General features: G+C 43.8%; 1 protein-coding gene across 4 annotated transcripts in view; it reads left to right on the top strand.

Moving 5' to 3' along the window:
- The window catches only part of Cdk5rap2 (CDK5 regulatory subunit associated protein 2), a 185,866-nt gene extending 171,299 nt beyond the window's left edge, over positions 1–14,567 (top strand). For all 4 annotated transcript variants that reach the window (XM_028754629.1, XM_028754631.1, XM_028754632.1 and 1 more), the window contains 3 exons: positions 8,822–8,948; positions 14,008–14,054; positions 14,474–14,567. In XM_028754629.1, coding sequence (XP_028610462.1) covers positions 8,822–8,948; positions 14,008–14,054; positions 14,474–14,530 — 231 coding nt within the window. In that variant the 3' untranslated portion in view covers positions 14,531–14,567. The remainder of the gene's footprint in view (positions 1–8,821; positions 8,949–14,007; positions 14,055–14,473) is intronic.
- Positions 14,568–22,458: the final 7,891 nt, after the last annotated feature.

The raw sequence follows: 22,458 nt of genomic DNA on the forward strand, positions 1-22,458 counted from the left end.
GTGGGTTCATTTCTGGGTCTTCAATTCTATTCCATTGATCTTCCTGCCTGTCTCTGTACCAATACCAAGTAGTTTTTATCACTATTGCTCTGTAGTACAGCTTGAGGTCAGGGATGGTGATTCCTCCACAAGTTCTTTTATTATTGAGAATAGTTTTTCGCTATCCTGGGTTTTTTGTTATTCCATATGAATTTGAGAATTTCCTTTTCTAACTCTGTGAAGAATTGAGTTGGGATTTTAATGGGGATTGCATTGAATCTGTAGATTGCTTTTGGCAAGATGGCCATTTTTATTATATTAATCCTGCCAGTCCATGAGCATGGGAGATCTTTCCATCTTCTGAGATCTTCGATTTCTTTCTTCAGAGACTTGAAGTTCTTGTCATACAGGTCTTTCACTTGCTTGGTTAGATTCACACCAAGGTATTTTATATTATGTGTGACTATTGTGAAGAGTGTCATTTCCCTAATTTCTTTTTCAGTCTGTTTATCTTTCATGTAGAGGAAGGCTACTGATTTGTTTGAGTTGATTTTATAACCAGCCACTTTGCTGAAGTTGTTTATCAGGTTTAGGAGTTCTCTGGTCGAAGTTTGGGGGGTCACTTAAGTATACTATCATATCATCTGCAAATAGCGATATTTTGACTTCTTCCTTTCCTATTTGTATCCCTTTGACGTCTTATTGTTGTCTACTTGCTCTGGCTAGGACTTCCAGTACTATATTGAATAGGTAGGGGGAGAGTGGGCAGCCTTGTCTAGTCCCTAATCTTAGTGGGATTGCTTCAAGTTTCTCTCCATTTAGTTTGATGTTGGCTACTGGTTTGCTGTAAATTGCTTTTACTATGTTTAGGTAGGGGCCTTGAATTCCTGATCTTTCCAAGACTTTTATCATGAAGGGATGTTGAATTTTGTCAAATGCTTTCTCAGCATCTAGTGAGATGATCATGTGGTTTTTTTCTTTGAGTTTGTTTATATGGTGGATTACATTGATGGATTTCCGAATATTGAACCATCCCTGCCTTCCTGGGATAAAACCTAATTGATCATGATGGATGATTGTTTTGATGTGTTCTTGGTTCAGTTTGCTAGAATTTTATTGAGTATTTTTGCATAAATGTTCATAAGAGAGATTGGTCTGTAGTTTTCTTTCTTTGTCAGGTCTTTGTGGGGTTTGGATATGAGTGTAATTGTAGCTTCAAAGAACAAATTGGGTAGTGTTCCTTCTGTTTCTATTTTGTGGAATAGTTTGAAGACAATTGGTATTAGGTCTTCCTTGAAGATCTGATAGAATTCTGCACTAAAACCGTCTGGTCCTGGGCTTTTTTTAGTGGGGAGACTTTTAATGACTGCTGCTATTTCCTTAGGGGTTATGGGACTATTTAGATGGTTTATCTGCTCCTGATTTAACTTTGGTACCTGGTATCTGTCTAGGAAATTGTCCATTTCATCCAGATTTTCCAGTTTTGTTGAGTATAGGCCTTTGTAGTAGGATCTGATGATTTTTTGAATTTCTTCAGTTTCTGTTGCTATGTTTCCCTTTTCAGTTCTGATTTTATTAATTTGGATACTGTCTCTGTGCCCTCTGGTTAATCTGGCTAAGGGTTTATCTATCTTGCTGATTTTCTCAAAGAACCAGCTCCTGGTTTTATTGATATTTTGTATTGTTCTTTCTGTTTCTATTTTGTTGATTTCAGCCCTGAGTTTGATTATTTCCTGCCTTCTACTCCTCCTGGGTGTATTTGCTTCTTTTTGTTCTAGAGCTTTTAGTTGTGCAGTCAAGTTGTTAGTGTGTGCTCTTTCCAGTTTCTTTTTGTAGGCACTTAGAGCTACGAGTTTTCCTCTTAGCACTGCCTTCATGGAGTCCCACAAGTTTTGGTATGATGTGTCCTCATTTTCATTGAATTCTAAAAAGTTTTTAATTTCTTTCTTTATTTCTTCCTTAACCAAGTCATCATTGGGTAGAGAGTTGTTCAGTTTCCATGTGCATGGGGTTTTCCATTGGTTTTGTCATTATTAAAGACCAGTCTTAGTCCATGGTGATCTGATAAGATGCAAGGGATTATTTCAGTCTTTTTGTATCTGTAGAGGCCTGTTTTGTGACCAATTATATGGTCTATTTTGGAGAAGGTACCATGAGGTGCTGAGGAAAAGGTATATTCTTTTGTTTTAGGATGAAATGTTCTATAGATGTCTGTTAAGTCCATTTCATTCATAACTTCTGTTAATGTCAAAGTGTCTCGGTTTAGTTTCTGTTTCCATGATCTGTCCATTGCTGAGAGTGGGGTGTTGAAATCCCCCACTATTATTGTGTGAGGTGTAATCTGTGTTTTGAGCTTTAGTAAAGTTTCTTTTATGTATGTAGGTGCCCTTGCGTTTGGAGCATAGATGTTCAGAATTGAGAGTTCACCTTGGTAGATTTTTCCTTTGATGAGTATGAAGTGTCCTTCTTCATGATTTTTGATTAATTTTGGATGAAATTCAATTTTATTTGATATTAGAATGGCTACTCTAGCTTGTTTCTTGGGACCATTGGCTTGGAAAATTGTTTTCCACCCTTTTATTCTGAGGTAGTGTCTGTCTTTGTCACTGAGGTGTGTTTCTTGTATGCAGTAAAATTCTGGGTCTTTTTGTGTATCCTGTCTGATAGTCTGCGTCTTTTTATTGGGGAATTGAGACCATTGATGTCAAGAGATATTAAGGAAAAATGATTGTGGCTTCCTGTTTTGTTATTAGAGGTAGAATTATGTTTGTATAGTTATCTTCCTTTGGGGTTGTTGGAAGATTACTTCCTTGCTTTTTCTAGGTTGTAGTTTCCCTCCTTGTGTTGGCGTTTTCCATCAATTATCCTTTGAAGTGCTGGGTTTGTGGGAAGATATTGTGCAAATTTGGTTTTGTCATGGAATATCTTGGTTTCACCATCTATAGTGATTGAGAGTTTTGCTGGGTATAGTAATCTGGGCTGCCAATTGTGTTCTCTTAGGGTCTGTATGATGTCAGTCCAGGCTCTTCTGGCTTTTATAGTCTCTGGTGAAAAGTCTGGTGTAATTCTTACAGGTCTGCCTTTATATGTTACTTGACCTTTTTCCCTTACTGCTTTTAGTATTTTTTCTTTGTTTTGTGCATCTGATGTTTTGATTATTATGTGACGGGAGGTATTTCTTTTCTGGTCTAGTCTATTTGGTGTTCTGTAGGCTTCTTGTATGTTTATGGGCATCTTGTTCTTTAGGTTAGGGAAGTTTTCCTCAATAATTTTGTTGAAGATATTTACTGGCCCTTTAAGCTGGGAATCTTCATTCTCATTTATACCTATTATCCTTAGGTTTGGTCTTCTCGTTGTATCCTGGATTTCCTGGATGTTTTGAGTTAGGAGTTTTTTGCATTTTACATTTTCTTTGACAACTATGTCAATATTTTCCACCGTATCTTCTGCATTTGAGATTCTCTCTTCTATCTCTTGTATTCGGTTGGTGATGCTTGCATCTATGACTCCTGATCTCTTTCTTAGGTTTTCTATCTCCATGGTTGTCTCCCTTTGAGCTTTCTTTATTGTTTCTATTTCCATTTTCAGATCCTGTATGTTTTTGTTTAATTCCTTCTTTGTGTTTTCTTGCATTTCTTTAAGGGTTTTCTATGATTCCTCTTTAAGGGCTTCTACCTGTTTACTTGTACTCTCCTGTATTTCTTTAAGGGAGTTACTTATGTCCTTCTTATAATCCTCTATCATCATCATGAGAAGTGATTTTCATTCTGAATCCTGCTTTTCCGGTGTGATTGTGTGTCCAGCCAGGGCTTGCTATATTGGGAGAACTGGGTACTGATGATGCCAAGAAACTTTGGTTTCTGTTGCTTATGTTCTTGCGCTTGCCTTTCGCCATCTGGTTAACTCTAGTGTTACCTGCCCTCACTGTGTAAGACTGGAGTCTGTATTTCCAGTTGTCTTGCTTGTGGCAGAGCTCCTCAGAGTCCAGATGTCTCTGTGGTCTTATGATCCTAATCTCCTGGGTGGAAGAACTCCTGGGACTTAGGCCACCTCTTGGATCTGGAAATCTTTCTGCTCTTGGTGCAATGGTTCCTCTAGGATGGGTCAGGATATGATGTCTCCCAAGTGCAAACCACCTTGGTGTCTGCTGTTCTGAGTGCAGTGGCTCCTCTAGGATGGCTCAGGTTTCAGGATCTCCACAGGAGCAGACCAGCTCTGTGTCTGCCCCAGCCCAAAGGACCAGGCAGGGGTGGAAGGGAAGTGGAATTCCGGAGGGGCGGGGTTTGGGTAGCTGGTGTGTCCTGAATGTCCCTGGTTCCCAGATGTATCTCTGGGGCTTAGGGAGTGAGGTGGAATTGTTACTGGCTGCTCTGAGTGTAGTGGCTCCTCTAGGATGGCTCAGGATTCAGTATCTCCACAGGAGCAGACCGACTCTGTGTCTGCCCGAGCCCAAAGGACCAGGCAGGGGCGGAAGGGAAGTGCTATACATTCTTTTCTTTTGCATTTATTTCTGTTTTGTGTGGCAGTTCATGCTTGTGTACCAACGTGCATGTAGGAGTCCATTCTCTCTTTCTACCATGTGGGGTCTGGGGCTCAACCTCAGATTAGCAGGTTTGGTAGCAGGTGCCTTTGCCTGCTGAGCCTCATATTATAAAATAAAAAATATCTAATATCATTAGAAACTAAGAGTTTTACTGAAAGAAGATAAATATGAAATCACAAATGCAAACCACACGATCCTAAATTTGAATTGTAGACATGAAAATGAACTCCTGATGAATTTTTTGGTTTAAAAACTGAATGTCTCCACATAAAAGACTATAAAAATAAATAAAATCAGATTCAGATCAGCAAACCTACTATATATCCGAAGGCTGATTCTGAGAGCCTCTTTGCCCCAGAGGCGTAAGGCCTCTATAGAAAATAGCTTGTTTCAGGTTTTGAGTTTAGAACCTATAACATCCTAGTAGGAAGAAGGAGGTCAATGCTGGCCCTGCACCACAGCATCCACTGGAAGTCTGTGAGAAGTGCAGCTACCCGTGCCTCACATCTACCAGCCAGGATCAGCCCAGGCAGCTATTTGTCAACACTCCAGCGAATTTTGAGAGCCATAGATTAAAAAATAGTAGCTGTTACAACGTATCCAATTCTTGTTTGAATGCTGAGCCAAATTAATTATATTATGGAAGAAGAAAAATAGGAGGAAAAGGAAAAAGAAAAGAAATTTCTGACTTTGATTATTTTTTCAGAGTTTGATAGACTGAGCATACCTGTTACTGCTGCTTTAAAAGCCTGGGATTTGGAATTTTTGTATCTTCAGATTAGGCATGCTCAAATGGGACTAAGGAGTTTTACACTTTCTAAGTGTGCTAATGCTATCCCAGGTTCAAAAATCTTTTTAACAGATATATACAAAAATATTTTATAAATGAAATGACATGGTCAGTTTCAAAATAATCTTGGAAGGAGGCTAAACTAGTTTGGCCTTGAATTGCTCGTTGCTGGTTCTGGGTGAGTTCATTTAGGTTCCCATCCAATTCTGTTGACTTTTTTACTATCTGAGATGTTCATCATAAAAACTAAAAGAGTAACCAGGAATAACCAAGAAAAGCCAGAAACCAAGCCAAGCACTGATGACATGTATAGCCTCTATGAGGAGTATCTTCCAGTTCTATTTCTTGGTTCTAAGTACTTACTTAGTACCACATACTGTGCTTATAAACTTAACCCTTATTGTGACCTCAGTGAGTTAGGTAGTTTGCTTTTTCTTTTTTAATTTACAAATGGAATGCATTGAACTATTAGGTCAAGATGCCGCTTCACATTTAAAAATTTTTAATGTATTTTATATTGGTACAGTGAATTTTTTATGGGGCGTACTTTAAGATTCCAAAACATGTGTACCATGTGTAATGGTAAGATCAGGGTGATTAACATACCCACTTGGGTTGGCATCATTCAGAATCCTCCCAGCTAGCTGGAGCTGCACTTTTGAACCCCTGTTTTTCAGAAGTAGGAGCCAACACTTCAGGAAGTTGTATGACTTGCCTCAGAATTGTGCAGCCATAAAGTGGCAGAGCTAGGCTTTGGAACTTTGCTGTCTTAGTATACTTTCTCCATGAGATAAACAGGAAGATGTAAATCCAGTGAAGTAGTAGACATAATTATTTAAAACTCCTTGTTTTAAGTGCTAGCTTGAAGTTGTACAGTGTTAGGATAGTGGTAGTAAGAGAGGACCTGCGCACTCACAGCTGACACCTGCTCTTGGACAGCATCAGTGTTCACAGAGAAGGAGTTCTCTGCTGCTTCGGGTCATTGCTGCTGTCCATCATGATAGGACTTTCTGAGCTCCCAGTAAAGGAGTGTTAGTTGAAGCATAAAATCAGTAGTATAACTTTAAAGAATAGATGAATCAGACTAGGGAGATGGCTCAGATGGGAAAGTACTGCAGAAGCCTGAGGCCCTGAGCACCCGTGTCAATCTGGGCTCTGTGACTTCAGTACTGAGGGAAGGAGTAGTTGGCCAATCATTCAAATGAGTCAGTGAACTTCAGGTTCAAAGAGGTAGGCGGCCTCAAAAAGATGGAGAGCAATGAAGGGAACACCCAGTATAGTTCTCTGGCCTGTATGTGTTCACACTGGTACAAGCACATGTGCACATGTATATATGATTATGTATAACACACACCTCTTTTCAAAAATTTTGAAGTCATATCCCTTGGAAATACTAACATTATTGCTTTATGCCATGTCAGTATGTACAGTTATGTCCAAATGTGTATTCAATTTTATGAAGAATTACTGTTTTGGGTTCTTTTATCACTAATTATAATAATATACCACTAAATCTCCAAGCATCGTTTTAGCCACAAAATTATTCTTTTTACTGTCATCCATATGCTGTTGTCTGTAGAGAGAACAATGGAGTGAACCAGGCAAACTAGGAAAGGACTATCCTCCCCCAAGACCACCCTCTTGGTTCACTGTATCCTTTGAATCTCAGTTCTCTTTAGTGTGAAAGGTGAGCCATGGATTACTATTTCAGTGTCACAGATGTAGAACTGTAGGGTGACGTTGTCCAAGGATGTATGGCCTGTGAAATCGTGACTAGAAGACAAGTATTCCTGGGCTTCCGGCCTGCACTAGAAAATCAAAGCAAACCTAATGATGAAATTAGCATCCGTTTTACAGAAGCACTGAAGTCTTTGTACCTGACAAGACTGGTTAATCTTCAAAGGAGGTTAAGGCAGGGAATCAAAAAATGATACATACCTTAAACATTTTAGTTTAGCTTAAACCAGACAAATGTACGTTCATTTGCCATTCTTTTGATGTAGGGCCAGGCCTTTTCTTTGAATATGGATCTGCTGATTGGAGTTCCCCATCTTTCTTTCTTTCACAAATCACATCCATAATGTATTTCTGTCACTAACAATTTCTGGGTTTTTTTTTTTTTAAGATGAAGAGGAAACTTAAGGCACTTGCAGAGCAATCTGAATATAGAATTCATATAGACTATTCCTCCTACGTCTTTTTACAGTTGTCTCGCCCACACCTAATTTGCCAGCAAAGTGTTTTGCAATGGCTTGCCTTTATCTAGTCTCCTGTGAAGCATATGGTAGTTTCCATACAGCCAGCTTTCTGTCCATACATGTGACTCACAGGTCAACTTAATGTGTAATTTGATTCTGTTATTTTCTTGAAAGCACAGATACCATAAACAAGTTTGGAAACAAACTAGAAAAGATATTACATGAACTGCCAACTTACCCTATCCCTTCTTGGTAGCAGATGTGGTTCAGTGTAGCCAAGAGAAAAGGGGTCCCTTAGTCTTGGAGCCAGTTAAGGGAGTCTGCTAAGCCACTTCACAGCATGGTGAACTTGGAATCCATGCTTAACTCTGACAGAAATCAAAATTGGTCTTTTTAGTGTTCTATACTTGCTGAGTATTGTCATGTTAAGATTCAAACATTAAAAAATTTTAAATTGGCATTATGACTTCTGTTAACAAAAAGGAAACCGCAATGGTCTGGAGAGGTGGCTCAGCAGTTGAAGAGCACTGGCTGCTCTTCCGGAGGTCCTGAGTTCAATTCCCAGCCCCTATATGGTGTTTCATGACCATCTGTAAAGGGATTTGATGTCCTCTTCTGGCACAAAAAGAACTCATACATAAAATAAATAGTAAATAAACAATATATTTTAAAAGAAAGAAACTACAAAAATGTTAAACTCACCATTGATGTTTGGTTACCACATCAATATGTTTATAGATGTGGAGATCTGTGTTTCCTCTTATGAAACAGAAGTGTCTTTGATGCAGCATTCAGTCTGTTGATTTGGGCTCTTTCTTTCACTAATTATAATCATCTTTTGAAATCAATAAGTAGAGCTCAACAGCATCCTTTTTAATAGCTGCACAGTTCTTCCTTTCAATATAAGTACTGCATCTTATTTATTCAGATTCACTGGAAACAAATCAGTTTGTTTATTGTTCTCGGCACTGGCAGTACCAAGGTGAGTGCCTGTGGAGAAAGGCATCTCCTTGTGCTGATGTGAGTACTCCTGCAGGTAGATGTGGCACAGAATTGCCAGGTCAAACATGCATTTAACATTCAGTAGACTGTGCATCCTCACCGCACTGCATCCCAACCCTGGTCCTGTCAGTTTTCCTCCACCCTGGATTCTGTCCAGTTTTCCTAATGTAATGTGCAAAAGGGGCTTCTAACTTATTCAGATATTCTGCTTGAGAGGTTGAGTTGAACATCTTTTGATACTATTTTTAGTTCTTTTTGTGTAATCTGGTGTTTTGTGTTATTATATTTTCTAATTCTTTTTTTCTTTAGATTGGAGAAATGAAGGCAGAGATCACAAAACTACACAAAAAATTGTTTGAACAAGAAAAGAAGCTGCAGAACACAGCAAAACTTCTGCAGCAGAGCAAGCACCAGGAGAAAATCATCTTTGATCAGTGTAAGTGAGAGGCAGGGGGTGGGGTGGGGGTTGGGTTGCTGCCACAGCTGGGTACTGTCTGCCTCTGTGGGCTGACAATACAACCCTCACCTCATACTCTTTGGGGCCCAGGCTTTTGAGATCATGCTTCCTGTTTGAGAGTGTTTTGTTATTTTTGGTGGTATTGGTGGTTTTCTCCTGCTCCATCTTTTCAACCTACACAGTCAGTTCTGGCAGAACTAACCTCTCATGGAGTGACAGATTGTGCGTTATAGGAACATGATGGTTAGTCGTAGGCTAGGAGTATGTCTGTCCTTAGAAGTGGGTGTCCTAGAGGAAAGGCACTCTGAGCTGATTCTGAAAAGAGTAGACATTGTCATCTGGAATGGCTATCCAGGACAGGACCTGCACAGACAGGGGTGAGGAACAGGCTTTATGTGTGAGAATCCAGAATAGTCTTGCTGATGGAATAACAGCTGACTGGTAGGCTGAGGCAAGAGGGGACCAGAGACTAGGGCCTTTGAGGAAAGACCTACAGTGGAGATGAAGGTAGCTCCTTCTTACAGCAGAGGATCAGCCTGTCATGCTTCATGTGAAAGCTCAGCATGGTGTTCCTACAGTGGGTTTCACCAGAGAAGGAAGAAAGGCTGAGGTCAGTGCTGGCTCTAACCTAGCCACAGCAGAGGCTATCAACAGCTTTGTGCCTGTGTTCAACCCTACAATACCCACCAGTGTTTGGAGCCAAGCAGCTTCTAGTGGGTTCTCCAGCAGCTCAGCCCTGGCCTTGCCCATGCAGTCAGCCAATCCGATTGCCTGTCTTGTGAGGGTCACAATTGTACCTTCCTCACTCCACAACCATAGCCCAGGGATGTTCTCTAAGCAGCATTTCTTAGAGGCACCGAACATAAGATTGTTGCTAAGTAGGCAATCTCTTTAATGGCCCCCCTGGGAGCCTTCTGAAAACACTATGAGATTAGAACAGTTTGAACTGCAAATGAATCAAATTCAGTTACAGCCTGGCCATGGACTCCTGTCCAGTGTCCCATTCGCAGGCTCTGAGGAAACTGGAAGAATAGTTTCTGTCACCATGAAGGCATTAAGCTTCAGGGTTATAAACTGACGGCCTACATATGACTGCCTAAAAGGTGGTAAGGCTTTGATTTAAGATTAAATATGATTGTCCCTGAGGGATGTCAGTCAGACAGCAGACAAGCAGGAACAGGATTCCTGGAGAATCCTGAGATTCTTCAGAAGCAAGAGAGCAGTGAGTGTTCCAGGCATGCCAAATCTTTCACTTGAGCAACAGTACATTGCTTAGATTTCTTGCCATATGATATAATCCTTGACGGTAGCAACTTAAAGAAGAAGTTTGTTTTGACTTGCAGCTTAGAGTATGAAACTAACCAGGGTAGGAACATGGTGGTGGAACCAGTTCCCTAGTCAAATTATGTGACAGACAGAAGGCAGACAGAATTAGAGGGACCAAGCTATCATTCTCAGAGCCTATTCCCAGAGGCCTATTCATACCAGCAAGGCCTCACTTTGTGACCTCTCCAAATAGTCCCAACAATTGGGAACTGAGTGTTCAAACACAGGAGTCCATAGGGAACATTTCATGCCCAAGCCATAACAGAAGGAAAGAGTAACAAAGAACCTATGGGCTGGGATCAAAGAGGAGCAGCAGGGTTTGGCATGGTCCATGTGTGTATTAGAATATCAAATGGCAGAGCATAAAGATGTCACGAAGCTTAGCAGGCAAGGCTGGCGAGGAAGGATGAGTCTGAAAGATGGGTGATTGTTCAAGAGACAGGATATTGTGGTTCTGGCTGAAGATTCCTCAGAGATGTGAGTGACAGTGGCAGTTGTGGGCATGCTCAGGTTCTATGGAACATTTGGGCCAGATTCCTGGGGATGCAAAGGTAAGAGGTGGTGCTTCCCACAGCCTGAGTCCAGGGAATAGAGCTCTAGCATAGATTTCCTCCGATCCTGCTGCTGATGCTGGTTTGGGGTGAGGGATTTTAGAGGCCAACAGAATTCATTTCAAATGGAGACCCTACTGTGGTAGATCAGAAAACCGGACCCATGCCCTGCCACGTCCTGGGTCAGTGTGTGAGGACTGGGAATGCACCCTGGTCTCAGCTTTGCCCTCCTCTGTGACATGCAATAAGGGGCTCTGATTCTGAGGAGTAGGTTCCTCCTCTCCAAACAGGGACAGTCATTTTAAACACAGTTGGCCACAGGGCTCTTGATACTAGTTATAATCACATCTGTAGAGTTAAGAGAGTGATGCCACCAACATGGGGGACCGAACAGGTGCCCCACACATGCTGCTTCCTGTTCAGTCATTTGGACATAGTGCTGCTTATGGAAATGGTTCAGCGTCACTATTAGTGTCTCCTAGGCCTGGTCTGGAGCGGACCTGACCAAGGACAGGATGAAGGTCTTGGTTCAGGTTAGCTGGCATGGGTCTTCCCTAGAACTCCTCAGTACTAGGTCCCACTTCAAGTCTCAAAGACCAAATAAGTCCTATAATATTCCTAAGCTCTTCAATTGGCCAAGTCTGTTTTTGATTTTTGAAGTGACAGAGTGATAATAACATTGTGTCCCCTACCCTGACTCCTCCACATGGGGACAGGGATGAGAAAAGTCAGAGCTAGGAACTACAGGTGAGACATTGGAACCTGGGACCCTACCACTCTTGAGGCACATGGCCTGACACTGTCCACTTCACTTCTATGCCTCAGATCCTGCTTTGCCAAGAAAGGGTAATGATCCTCTCACAGCATTAGGGCCTTCAGTGAGTCAGTACCTGTTGTGGGGCGCAGTGGGTCCTCCAACGGGCATTTTCCTTTCCAGTCTCTGGTGGGATGGAGAGCCCTGGGCTGAGCATGGTGGCCCACGTATGTGCTTGTCTCTCCACTGAGGTCAGTCTGATTTGGAATGTATTCTTTCCCTCTCTGAACCTTGTCTTCTCATCACAGCAGGGATTTCTCAGTGTGGCCATGTGGGCGGTGTACTTGTTTAGATGTAAGATGGACTTCAAAATTTAAGCTAACTGGTGCTTAGTGCTTATGCTGAGCTTGGCTCACTGGGTACATCCAGTGGCCTTTCAAGATTATTTTTAACCTCCATGCATGACAACCTTTTCTGGGTCATAGACCCCTTGATGAATCTTGAGAAAGTGATGATCTCTGCCTAGAAAAATTCAAAAACTTCCTATCCACACTAGAGCTGTATGCTGGCTTAGATATATTAGGCTTCCTAGGACACATCGTGAACCCTGCAGCCAGGGGTAGGATGGAGACATAGAAAGGCAGGAAACACCTGAAAAATTCTCTTTACACAGATAAAAATGAAGCATGCTCTGTTGTAAAGATGGAAGTTTTGTGAAGAAAAAAAGATTCCTCTAGGCAACCGTAGAACAGTTATTCTGAGTAAGTGGGCAGTGGGCTATGCTTAGGTGAGTCACAGGTAGCCTCAGCACGCACAAACCAAGGACCTGGAGTCTAAGGAGCAATGGACTTCTTGGCCTTCACCTTGTCCTACCTAGAATGCTTTCTTTTTGTTTTTCCACTCTTTGAGCCCAAGCTAGCCTCAAACTAGTGGGAATCCTCTTGCCTCTCAGCCACCAACTTCTGCCTTTAGATTCCCAATTAGGCCCAGAGACTTGGTATTTTTCTCAGCTTTCGTCCGTTCTGAACAAGAAGGGACTGTGGAAGGAAGCTCTTTGTGCATGGTTGCTCTTGAGTGGTGATTGACGCAGGCCAAGTGTCAGTGAGCAGGAGCCTCTGAACCTACTGATTAGCCACAACTGTTTTGACAGAACAAGCTTGCCCCGGGGAACCATGCTGAGCTGTTGTACCAGCTGAAGGGCAGGAGGAGACAAAATACCCTGAGTTCTTTGTCCCAAGATACCAAGAGCATGCATGAAGAAAGCCTGTGTAAAACTTTGCTTTCACAGGACTTCCCTGGCACTTGGCATGGGACTTCAAGTGTGGACTTGTTTTCCACACTGCTTCCCAGAGGTCACAAGACTCCAGAGGAAGTTGAACACTGTAAGATTCTCCCCTTTACACGGCCACGTACTGTGGTTTTTCCCCAGCTACAGAAGAGGAACCTGATGGCCATGGAGCCTGGCATTGCCTCTAAGAAACAGAAAGCATACTCTTCTCTTTGAGTTTTTGTGAGGACTTGAAGTGTTATATACAGCCCAGGCTTCCTGATGGGTAGTTTGGCCCTGGGAGCTGTTTTGTTAGTTACTAATTGCCGTGACTAAATACCTGAGAGAAGCAACTTACAGGCTGAGGGATCTCTTTTGGCTCATAGTATGGGGGGGATTTGGTCCATCATGGCGGGGAAGGCATAGGGGAGCAGCACAGTCTGAGGTGGTGGAAGCTCATTCATGGCTTGGTGGATCAAAAAGTCTAGAATGTAGGTTAGAACTGGAAGTACATAACCTCTCAAGGCTTGGCTCCAGCAGCCAGCTTTTGCTAGCTAGATCTCAGTCCCAAGGATCTTATGAGGATTATCACTAATGGTTAATGTGACACAACCTAAAATCACCTGGGAAGAGAGTCTCAATGAGGGATTGTCTACATTGGGTTGGCCTGTGGACAAGTCTCTCGGGAATTGTCTTACTAATTAATTGATGTTGAAAGACTCAATAATTCCCTCTGTCGGGGGATTTTGACCTGGTAAGAGTAGAGAAATTGAGCAAAACACAAGCTAGCAAGAAGCATGCATGCTTCTCTGTTCTTGACAGTGGGTGTGCTTTGACCCAGGCTCCTGCTGCCTTGGTGTCCACAGTGATGGACTGTAACCTAGAATTGTGAGTTAAAATAAACCCTTCTCTATGTTGCTTTTTGCCAGAATACTTTATCACAGCAATATAAATGGCACTAGGACATGTTCTAAACCAGCACCGCCAGTCAAGGGTCATGTGTTCAAGCATGAACCTGTTGTGAGGATGCTTCAGAAGTTGTCCAGTTGTCTGCGTCCAGGCTTCCTGCTCACTGGTGTGTTTTCATTCTATTCTTCTGATTTCTGTGGCTTTAATTGTTGTGTTCTTCTTTCTCCTCAGTGGTCATCACCCACCAAGTCCTTCGGAAGGCCAGGGGAAACCTGGAGGTAATGGCCCTTGAGTTGTTTGCACTGAGCGCTTTTGGGTACTAGGGGTTGGGGACATCTGATTAGCCACTCCATCAACAGCTATAATTCTCTGCCCAAAGAGTGTGACAGTGCTAGTCTCTCACAGTGTCTTCAGTGGATGCTCTGATACTCTTGCAATGCTATTTTACCAGTGAGAAGTACAGCAAACAAAGCCTACACAGAGGCATATGTGCAGTCCTTTGGAATAAATGAATGAATGAGGGAGTGAATAAGTGAATGCAGTATGTGTTCATGGTCACTGTGTTCTGACGTTTACTCATCAAACTGTCTTTGAAAGAAGTTTTAAAATAGCACCTTGCTTTTAACTCTGTCAGGGATCTTACTTTGAAATTCTATGACCTAATATTTCTTCTTTTTTTCTCTTTCCCTTTTCCTAGCTCAGGCCTGGGGCTGCCCGTCCAGGAACATCCAGTCCCAGCAGACCGGGCTCGTGAGGAGAGCGTTCAGCTAATAAAGCTTGTGGTCCTGAGATCACCTGCCTCTGTCCTCACTGTGGCTTATGGTGGTGAGGGAGACAAAGGCTGCTGGCCAGAGGAAGTGTGGTGGTGTGCAGTGATTTTTGTCTGAAAATGGGCTTGAGGCTGTTGTCTCAAAGGATCCATTGCTCTGCAGTCAGGCACCAGAAAGACCTTGAGCTCTGGATGCTGTGATTGATCCGGAGCACTCTGAACACTGGTGGGCTTCCCATTTACCCTCAGGTCTGAGAACTCAGGTTTCAGCCAGCGCTACAGTTAGAAGATTCTCCTTAAGTGATTCATTCCATTTCAAATGTGTGATTCACGTATTCTGGGTGGGCCTCAAAGCCCTGGTCCTGAACTTCCGTGCAGGGTGCAGCACTGTCTTGGGTACCAAATGGCCCTCAGATGTTATATACCTCTAAGCCCACTCCACGATCCAGAGAGAAGAGGGTCCATGTGGGCTTGCATTGGCACTGGGCATCCCTAGGCAGGCACTCAGCTCCTCACAGCCTGCCCTACAGCCGGCTTCCAGACAGTTGTTTTAGATACACGAAACAGTGTGGGGCCTGGAGCTGGGTTTTGGCTTTTGCTCGTCTCCTGTCTGCTCAACTGTCCGTGTTGTTGCCTGGTGCACCTGCTTGCTGTAGCCCTGCCACCGACTTTCATATTTACTGTTCTTAGCCTTGTCCTGAGCTTCATGAATCCCTGAGCATTAAACAAAGCTGGCAGAGCCCTGATTACAGCTGTGTTCTTTCCTGTTGGAGTGCATCATGCTGACATGTTGTTTCATATCATCTCCTGTCCTTCCACCTTCCCTGTTACCTCATCTCTTCTGTGCTGACCTCTCCGAGGCCTGTTTGCTGCTCTAGTCCCTCTGCCTTTCATTCTCTAGACTCCTTTCTAGTCTTTGGTTTCTTTTTCTTGAGTCTTCTCCCTCCTTTGCCTGAAGCAGCCAAGGCACAGAGGCAAGTCGTGCATGTGATCAGGACTGCCCATGTTGCCAGCTTCCTGCCGTTCTCAGGTTCTGGGCCCCTGCTGTTCTTAGCCTCAGCCAGGGCACTGCCTTTCTCTGCCTTTTTTTTTTTTTCCCTAGCCAGCCAGGATTGGGTGGTCCATAGAAAATCTCTTCCCATGCTGAAATCCTCAGACTCCTGATTCTGGACATTGACTTTCTCTCTGCACACCTCTGAGCCCCTGATTAGACACTTCCTGTTTGCTAATCCTCCCTGCGCTCTTAGAGAGCAGCTTGTGTCCATACTGAGTGGGGACACACACAGTTGCTGGCTGTGCGGGCAGTTAGAATTAACCATCTTCATATCCAAAGACTGGCCTCTTCCAGACTCTGGGCTAGCTTTCTTTGCTGCCCCGTGGCTACCCAACAAGGCAGCTGTCAGGGCCCTCAACTGCTTGGACAGAGAGCGGAAGCCCAGGTGCCTGCTCTCTGCCTCTGTCTGCTCAGTCAGGATAGCCTCCTCCTGAGTAGGCTTCTGTCATCTGTACTCTTTTCTGTACAGCTGCATCATTTTCTGATATGCCAGCATGTGAAAAGCAGATTTAGGTACTGCTTCATGTGAGGCTCCTTTCTCCACAAGTCACCCCTTTCCCTGAGAAGAAGCTTGCTTGCTGAGGGGAGCAGCAGACCTGGCTTCTAGTCCCTAGCCATATGCTTCTCACCTCAGTTTGCACTGAGTTCAAGTGGGAATTATCTCTCCACCTAACTCTGGTGTCTTAAGCTGTGAAAATTGAAGTTAGGTGAACAGTAAGGCTCTTGTCTTAAATCAGCATCTTTTCTTCAGTGTCTCTCAGTTGCTAGCTAGCCTCACCAGTTTTGGAAGTGCCCTTTGGAGTGCCTGGCAGATGGGCATGACAGAGCGAGAGAGCGAGAGAGCGAGAGAGCGAGAGAGCGAGAGAGCGAGAGAGAGAGAGAGAGAGAGGGAGGGAGGGAGGGAGGGAGGGAGAGAGAGAGAGAGAGAGAGAGAGAGAGAGAGAGAGAGAGAGAGAGCTCAGTACCTTGGTACAGGATCGTGAGGAACACCCAGACTCAGCCAGACGATAAACCTGGATTCAGGTGTGTCTCTGGTGTACAATGTTATCTTAGCTGGCACATGCTTAGCTCATTGGCACAGGCGTGAGCTGAGGTTTTGGAACCTCTGGTCACAGACCTGGTGTGCCTGGGAGTAGGCCCAGTAGGACCGACACTCTGGGAGTTGATTGTTACCTCACTTCAGCTCTCCCACAATCTTTCAGCAACACAGTCATCCAAAGCAACTGTGATGTTATTCTCTAGCCTAAAATACTCCCAGACTTGGGCTAGGGGAGGCCCTCCCTTGTCTGGGAGGTGGGGGAGCAATCTGGTTTGTTTTGGCTGGATGAGGGCCAAGAACAAACTGCAAATAAGGACAGTTTGGACCTTGGAAAATGCTCCATTGTCCCTGGTGAGTTAATTTTACCAGCAGCTGAATTCAGGAGGCTCTGAAGCAGTAATCAGGGAAAGGAAAAAAAAAAAAAAGTGTCAATTTCCCGTTGGTGAAATGTAATCACCACGTGTGCCTGAGCAGCTGCACCTGAGAATCTCAGCTGCAGAAGCTAAATATATAGAGACCAGAGGGATGGGCTGGGTCTCCTACCCTCTACGTTGGGAGTGGCCATCAGTGTCTTTCTCACACGTACATGCTCTGTGTCTATCCCACCAGTAAGCCCTAAGTGCAATAGCTCTCTGCAGGTACTTCCTTTATTTGTAGCCCTGCACATTTCACCACAGAGTAAACTGAGTCTTCAGAACCTGCTGGATCTTTCTCCCAGGAATGTTATCTGCTAAAAAAAAAAAAAATGTAGTCATTCCTCTGTGTTATGAGCCTTTCTCCCTAACAGTTTCTGGCACAATGTCCTGGATGGCCAAAGCAGAGGCTCAGAGACCCACAATTGAATTCCTTGACACAGCAGCCCTGAGAACTGCTTGTAAATGACCCATGGAAGGAGAAAGAGTGATCTTGTTAATAAGATCTCAGGATTGTGGAGGCCGAGAAGCCTGCCTTCAGGAACCTGGCCCTGCCAGATTGCCTCTTCAATCTTGACTGTATTTTAAGTCTAAGTAAAAACTTCAGTTATCACAATGACTCATCCTGTCTCTTGAGAAACCCAGTCTCGGCCTCAGCAGCAAGGCAACTTTCCTCTTACCTCCTCCCTCCCTACCTGTGGGTCAGGTGCCAGGTAAGTGGCTTTGGACAAACCCTGGGAGCCAGTATTTTGCTGAGGCCTCAGGGTTCTTGTTGGAGCAAGCCTGTTTCCTCATCAGCAGTTGTAATGAACACTGTGCAGCCAGATTGGTCAGACCTTGGAGTATCTCCTCAACCACAGTTCCTTCTTCAACAGAATAGCATAAGCTATTCTGATACCTCTGGCTCCTTTACTGTTTAGACTCCCTGTGTCAATGGAGTCACTTGATCCACAAAGCCATCACTTCCTCCAGGTGACCATCTGCACTCATCTGGACCACTTTGTGCAGTAGCTTATCCCTTGAGCATATCCACCCTGATCCGGTCCAACTGTCCCTACACACTGCAAGTCTCCACACAAATCTGCTTCTGTCACCCTCTGGTTAGCCCCAGGAAGACCTTCCATCACACCTCTGGCATGGCATGCAGGCCCAGGCTCTTGTGTTCTAGCCTCTTAGAGCTTTTTCCCCCCTCAAGGCACCAGACCTTCCTTGGTACATGCTTCCCATGCCTAGCATGCTTTTACCCTGGCTTCGCTTGCTAGTTGACTATTACTTGTGATCAGGGGCCCAGTCTTTGGTCTTGCTAGCTTTAGTGCTCACGGGCTTTCCTGATGATGACCCCTCTGTTATTCAGAATCTTGATAGTAACACTGCTAGGAAGGACCTGGCTATCAGCAGAAGGCAGATGGCTTCATTGGCAAATAGCAGAGAAGATGTTTGGATAAGCTGAGTTTGTAGTTATGGGAGATCTGCAAGTGCTGGTGGGTCCATGCTGGAGTGTATTCATATGAGAATGGAGGTAGGGGTAAGACAAGATACTATGGGGATGGAGGAGTAATGTGAGGGTATCAGGCGACTGTGTCTGGCTCAGACTATGGGGAGAGAAGTTTACAGAAGTGATTAACACCAACTGTCAACCTATTGGAATGAGGGTAGAAAAGTATTCCCCAGACAGAGGAAATAATGCTGTGTAGAGCCTGTAGGCTACCGGGGGACCCAAGGAACTGAATGTGGCTAGAACTTCAGGCGTGATGCTGGATATGAACAGCTTTGAGGTCTGTGTATTCTTGGGGAAATCACTTGTGATATTGTTTGTGGGATGAAGGGGAAAGTCTAGGGAGAAGACAACTTTTAAAAAGATAGGCATGTGGCTTCTACCTCTAATTCCAATATCACTAGGAAGATAGACAGGAACATCCCTGGGGCCTGCCTAACTTAATCAAAGGCCTCAAACCAATGAGACCCTCTCAATGAACAAGGAGAATGGTAACTAAGAAATGGTATCCAAGATTGTCTATGACCTCTATATGTATACACATACATGTACACTCACACAAACATTCACATAAACCTGGAGATGAGGCCTTTCAGAGGCCAGGTGAAGGTTTTGGGACATCTGCAAGAAGCCAGCTCTATACCTGTGAGGACCCAGCATTCTGATCTTGGTTTTAGCTGCAAGACATGCTAACAGGAGAGAGAGCCTATGCAGCAAGGGCCTTCAACCTGAATGTGGTTTCCAAGACTTGCCTGGCACCTTCTGTAAATGCCACCTCTGGGCTGTGGCCTAGGGTAGCCTCAGATTTCTGAATTGCCATCATGTAATGATCCAAATACCCGTCTTCAACCTTTCCTGCCCATGTTTCTTCTCACAGTGAGTGTTTCCTGTCTTCATCATGCACTCCAGTGAAAGCCATTCCTGGCTTGTTTCTCTACTCACAAGCTGTGGGCCTGCTTTCTTCACCCCTGACCTCTTTCTATGCTTCACTAACCTCTCCTCTCCATTCCTGCCCATCCTTACAGCAGCTCATTACAACATGCAGATGGTTGGGCACCTCTGATGTAGAGGAAAACAGCAGTCTTCCTCTGGGTCTTTTATCTCCAGCTCCTACCTGGTTTCTACAGAGTAAGAGTGGGCACCACTACCAGGCAGTGAGGCTTCCAATCCAGGCATCATTCTTCCTTGATACTTAGCCTTCCAGTGTAACACAGCTATGTCTCCCATCCCTGTGATACCAGTCTCACCATCCTCTTCACAGGCTCTGGAATCACCTGCAACTCTTGGCTGCATATACATCACTCCTAGTCTAAAATGGTCATCTCCAAAGTATCTAGCCCAACTACCACAAACACCAAAAGGCTCCCCCGAGCATCACCTCTAGCCATCTATTTAAATCACAGTTTTTCCCTAGTAAATGTATCAGAATTAGGTTTCAAGTATAATCAGCTAATTGAGAAAAAAGAATGGATCTAAATGGGTAGTGGGCAAAGTAGATTATATATCAGTTTACTGAATTTGTCTTTCATCCACTGAACATATATGCCTATATATTATCATATTTGAGGACTAATATGAACTTTAAGTTTTATTTTTATGTATGAGTGTTTTATCTGCATGGCATAATGTCTGTATCGTATGCATACAGTTCCTGTAGAGACCAGAAGATGGCATCAGAACCCCTAGGACTAGTTACAAATGGTTGTGGTCCACTATGTGGGTGCTCTTAACCCTTGAACCATCTCTCCAGCCCTGATATTATGACCTTTTAGTAGATGAAGAGGAAGTTGAGGCTCTTTGGTATTATAAACCAGTGCTTTTGGCAGGCAGAATGATGTGCTTCTTTATTTGCAGACATGTATTCACATTCCAGACCTTGTCTTGGAGAGTTTCTGTTTTACCCAGGTGGGCCCAGTCTAACCAGAGTCCTTAGAGAGAACCACCTTTTCTTGGTGCAAGTGTCACATTTACAGAAAGGACAAGGGCCCAGGTTGTGGTGGGGGGCTGAGCCAGGAGTCCAGGAATACAGGTGACATGAGAAGCTGGGAAGGGCTGCAACCAAATCCTCCCCTGGATTTGCTGCTTTCTTGTCAGTGTTACAAAGTGAGAGGGAAATTTAATGGAAACGTGCACTGGATGTGTGTTTTGAGATGGTGCAGTTCATCAGGAGATGAAGGCATGGTAGCTGGAGAAGCTATAATGGCACGAGCTTATGCTATCAACTTGTTTACATACTGCAGACCAGAGCACGAGCATGTAGAACCTTCAAGGCCAGCCTTTAGTGATAAATCTGCCAGCTACACCCATGTGCACTAGGTTCTCTTGAAATATCTGCAACAGCTGGGGACCAAACATTCAAACACTCGAGCCTGTGGGGCACAGTGCACATTAAAACCATGACATCACCTCACTCCATGAGAGGAGGGAAAAAAAACCCACCTTTGTGCTCAGTTAAACCCATGCCAGTCATCTGCCTGAAAGTCTGTTAGGACAATGAAGTCAGCTATTAAAGGATCTATTTGTGATAATCTCTGATGACAGCAATGGATAACTAACATGCCTTAGTGAACATGAATTTGATTCCACAGGCCATGTGTCATTTTCTTGTAGCAGTGACATGGTATGTTGAATACCTGGCCTGGGAAGTCACGAGCTGCTGTCACTGAAAGGGAGCTACAGAGGCTGGGTGGGCAGATGCTGGCACAGGGCCTTCTGGGAAGAGCCTCCAGAGATGATAGCCATGTGCCCAGGCCTGAGAGACTGTGGTTCGCCCACTCTAGCCTCTTCCACCACCTTCAGCATCTTCCCCTCAGGCAAGTTGTTATGTATGGTTATAAGACTCCATTACTTCAGAATGTGTCCGTTTAATTTGTTGAAGGAATTATTGAAATGTATAATTACAGTGTGCATTGTAATATAAAACAAGTCTATTATATTCATTTGATGGAACCATGTGCCATAATGTCTATTTTAATATAAGTGATCCTGCCATTAGAGTGTTATATTGTATGTGATAGAAATTGTTTCTCCACAGACCTACCCTCCTTTCCCAATTGGTTTTCATACTTCTTCAAGACATTTCTGCTGCCACAAGACAGGGATATCTGGGCTTCCTAAGTATAAAAGTATTTGGGGGAGCACGTTAGTCCCCTGTTAGGTATGTAAGTAAAGCTCAGAGTAGGGGACAAAACTGTCTGGCCAAGACCCAGAGCTGGTGAGGAGCCTATCTCCTGTTCTCTCAGTGTTCAGTTGAGTTTTCTAGGTGCCTCTGGGAACTGGAACCCTATGTTTAAAAGAGTGTAAAGGCAGGTTGGCCTTTAAGATCCTGATGAGAGTCTATTAGGCCTACTTTCCTGCTCTGAGACCCCTTGATAAGCACTAAGGCTCTAAGGAACATGCATTGAAACTAATGACCCAAGCAAGCCCCTTTTCCAGATGAGAAGCTGAGTCTTTTAAATGGAATAGGAACTTATCATATGTTCCAGTTTCATTCTGTTTCTGTGACAAAATATCCTGATATAAAACATCTTAGGGGAGAACAGGTTTATTTTAGCTCCAAATTCCAGAATACAGTCCGTTATTATTCAGAAGTCAGAGCAGAAACTTGAAGCAGCTAGTCACACTCACAGTCAAGAATAGAGAGAGACAAATATCTACATGCTTAGTACTTAGCCTTCTCCTATCTCAGAGTCCAGCACCTCAGACCAGAGAGCAGGGAGCTAACTTTCAAACTAGGTCTTGTCACATCAGTTGACACAATAAAGCAATCTTCTCCAGACATGCCCACAGGCCAACGTCATCTGCATAATGCCTCCTTGAGACTTCCCACTGAGATTCTCTCCAAGTTCTGAGTAGAGCTGGGTCAAAATTCATGGCCCCTGAGCTTTCACCCTTTCATGGTTCTTAAGCTCT

This window comes from Grammomys surdaster, unplaced genomic scaffold (genome assembly GCF_004785775.1).
Source record: "Grammomys surdaster isolate TR1022 unplaced genomic scaffold, NIH_TR_1.0 126029, whole genome shotgun sequence".
Classification (NCBI taxonomy): Eukaryota; Metazoa; Chordata; class Mammalia; order Rodentia; family Muridae; genus Grammomys; species Grammomys surdaster.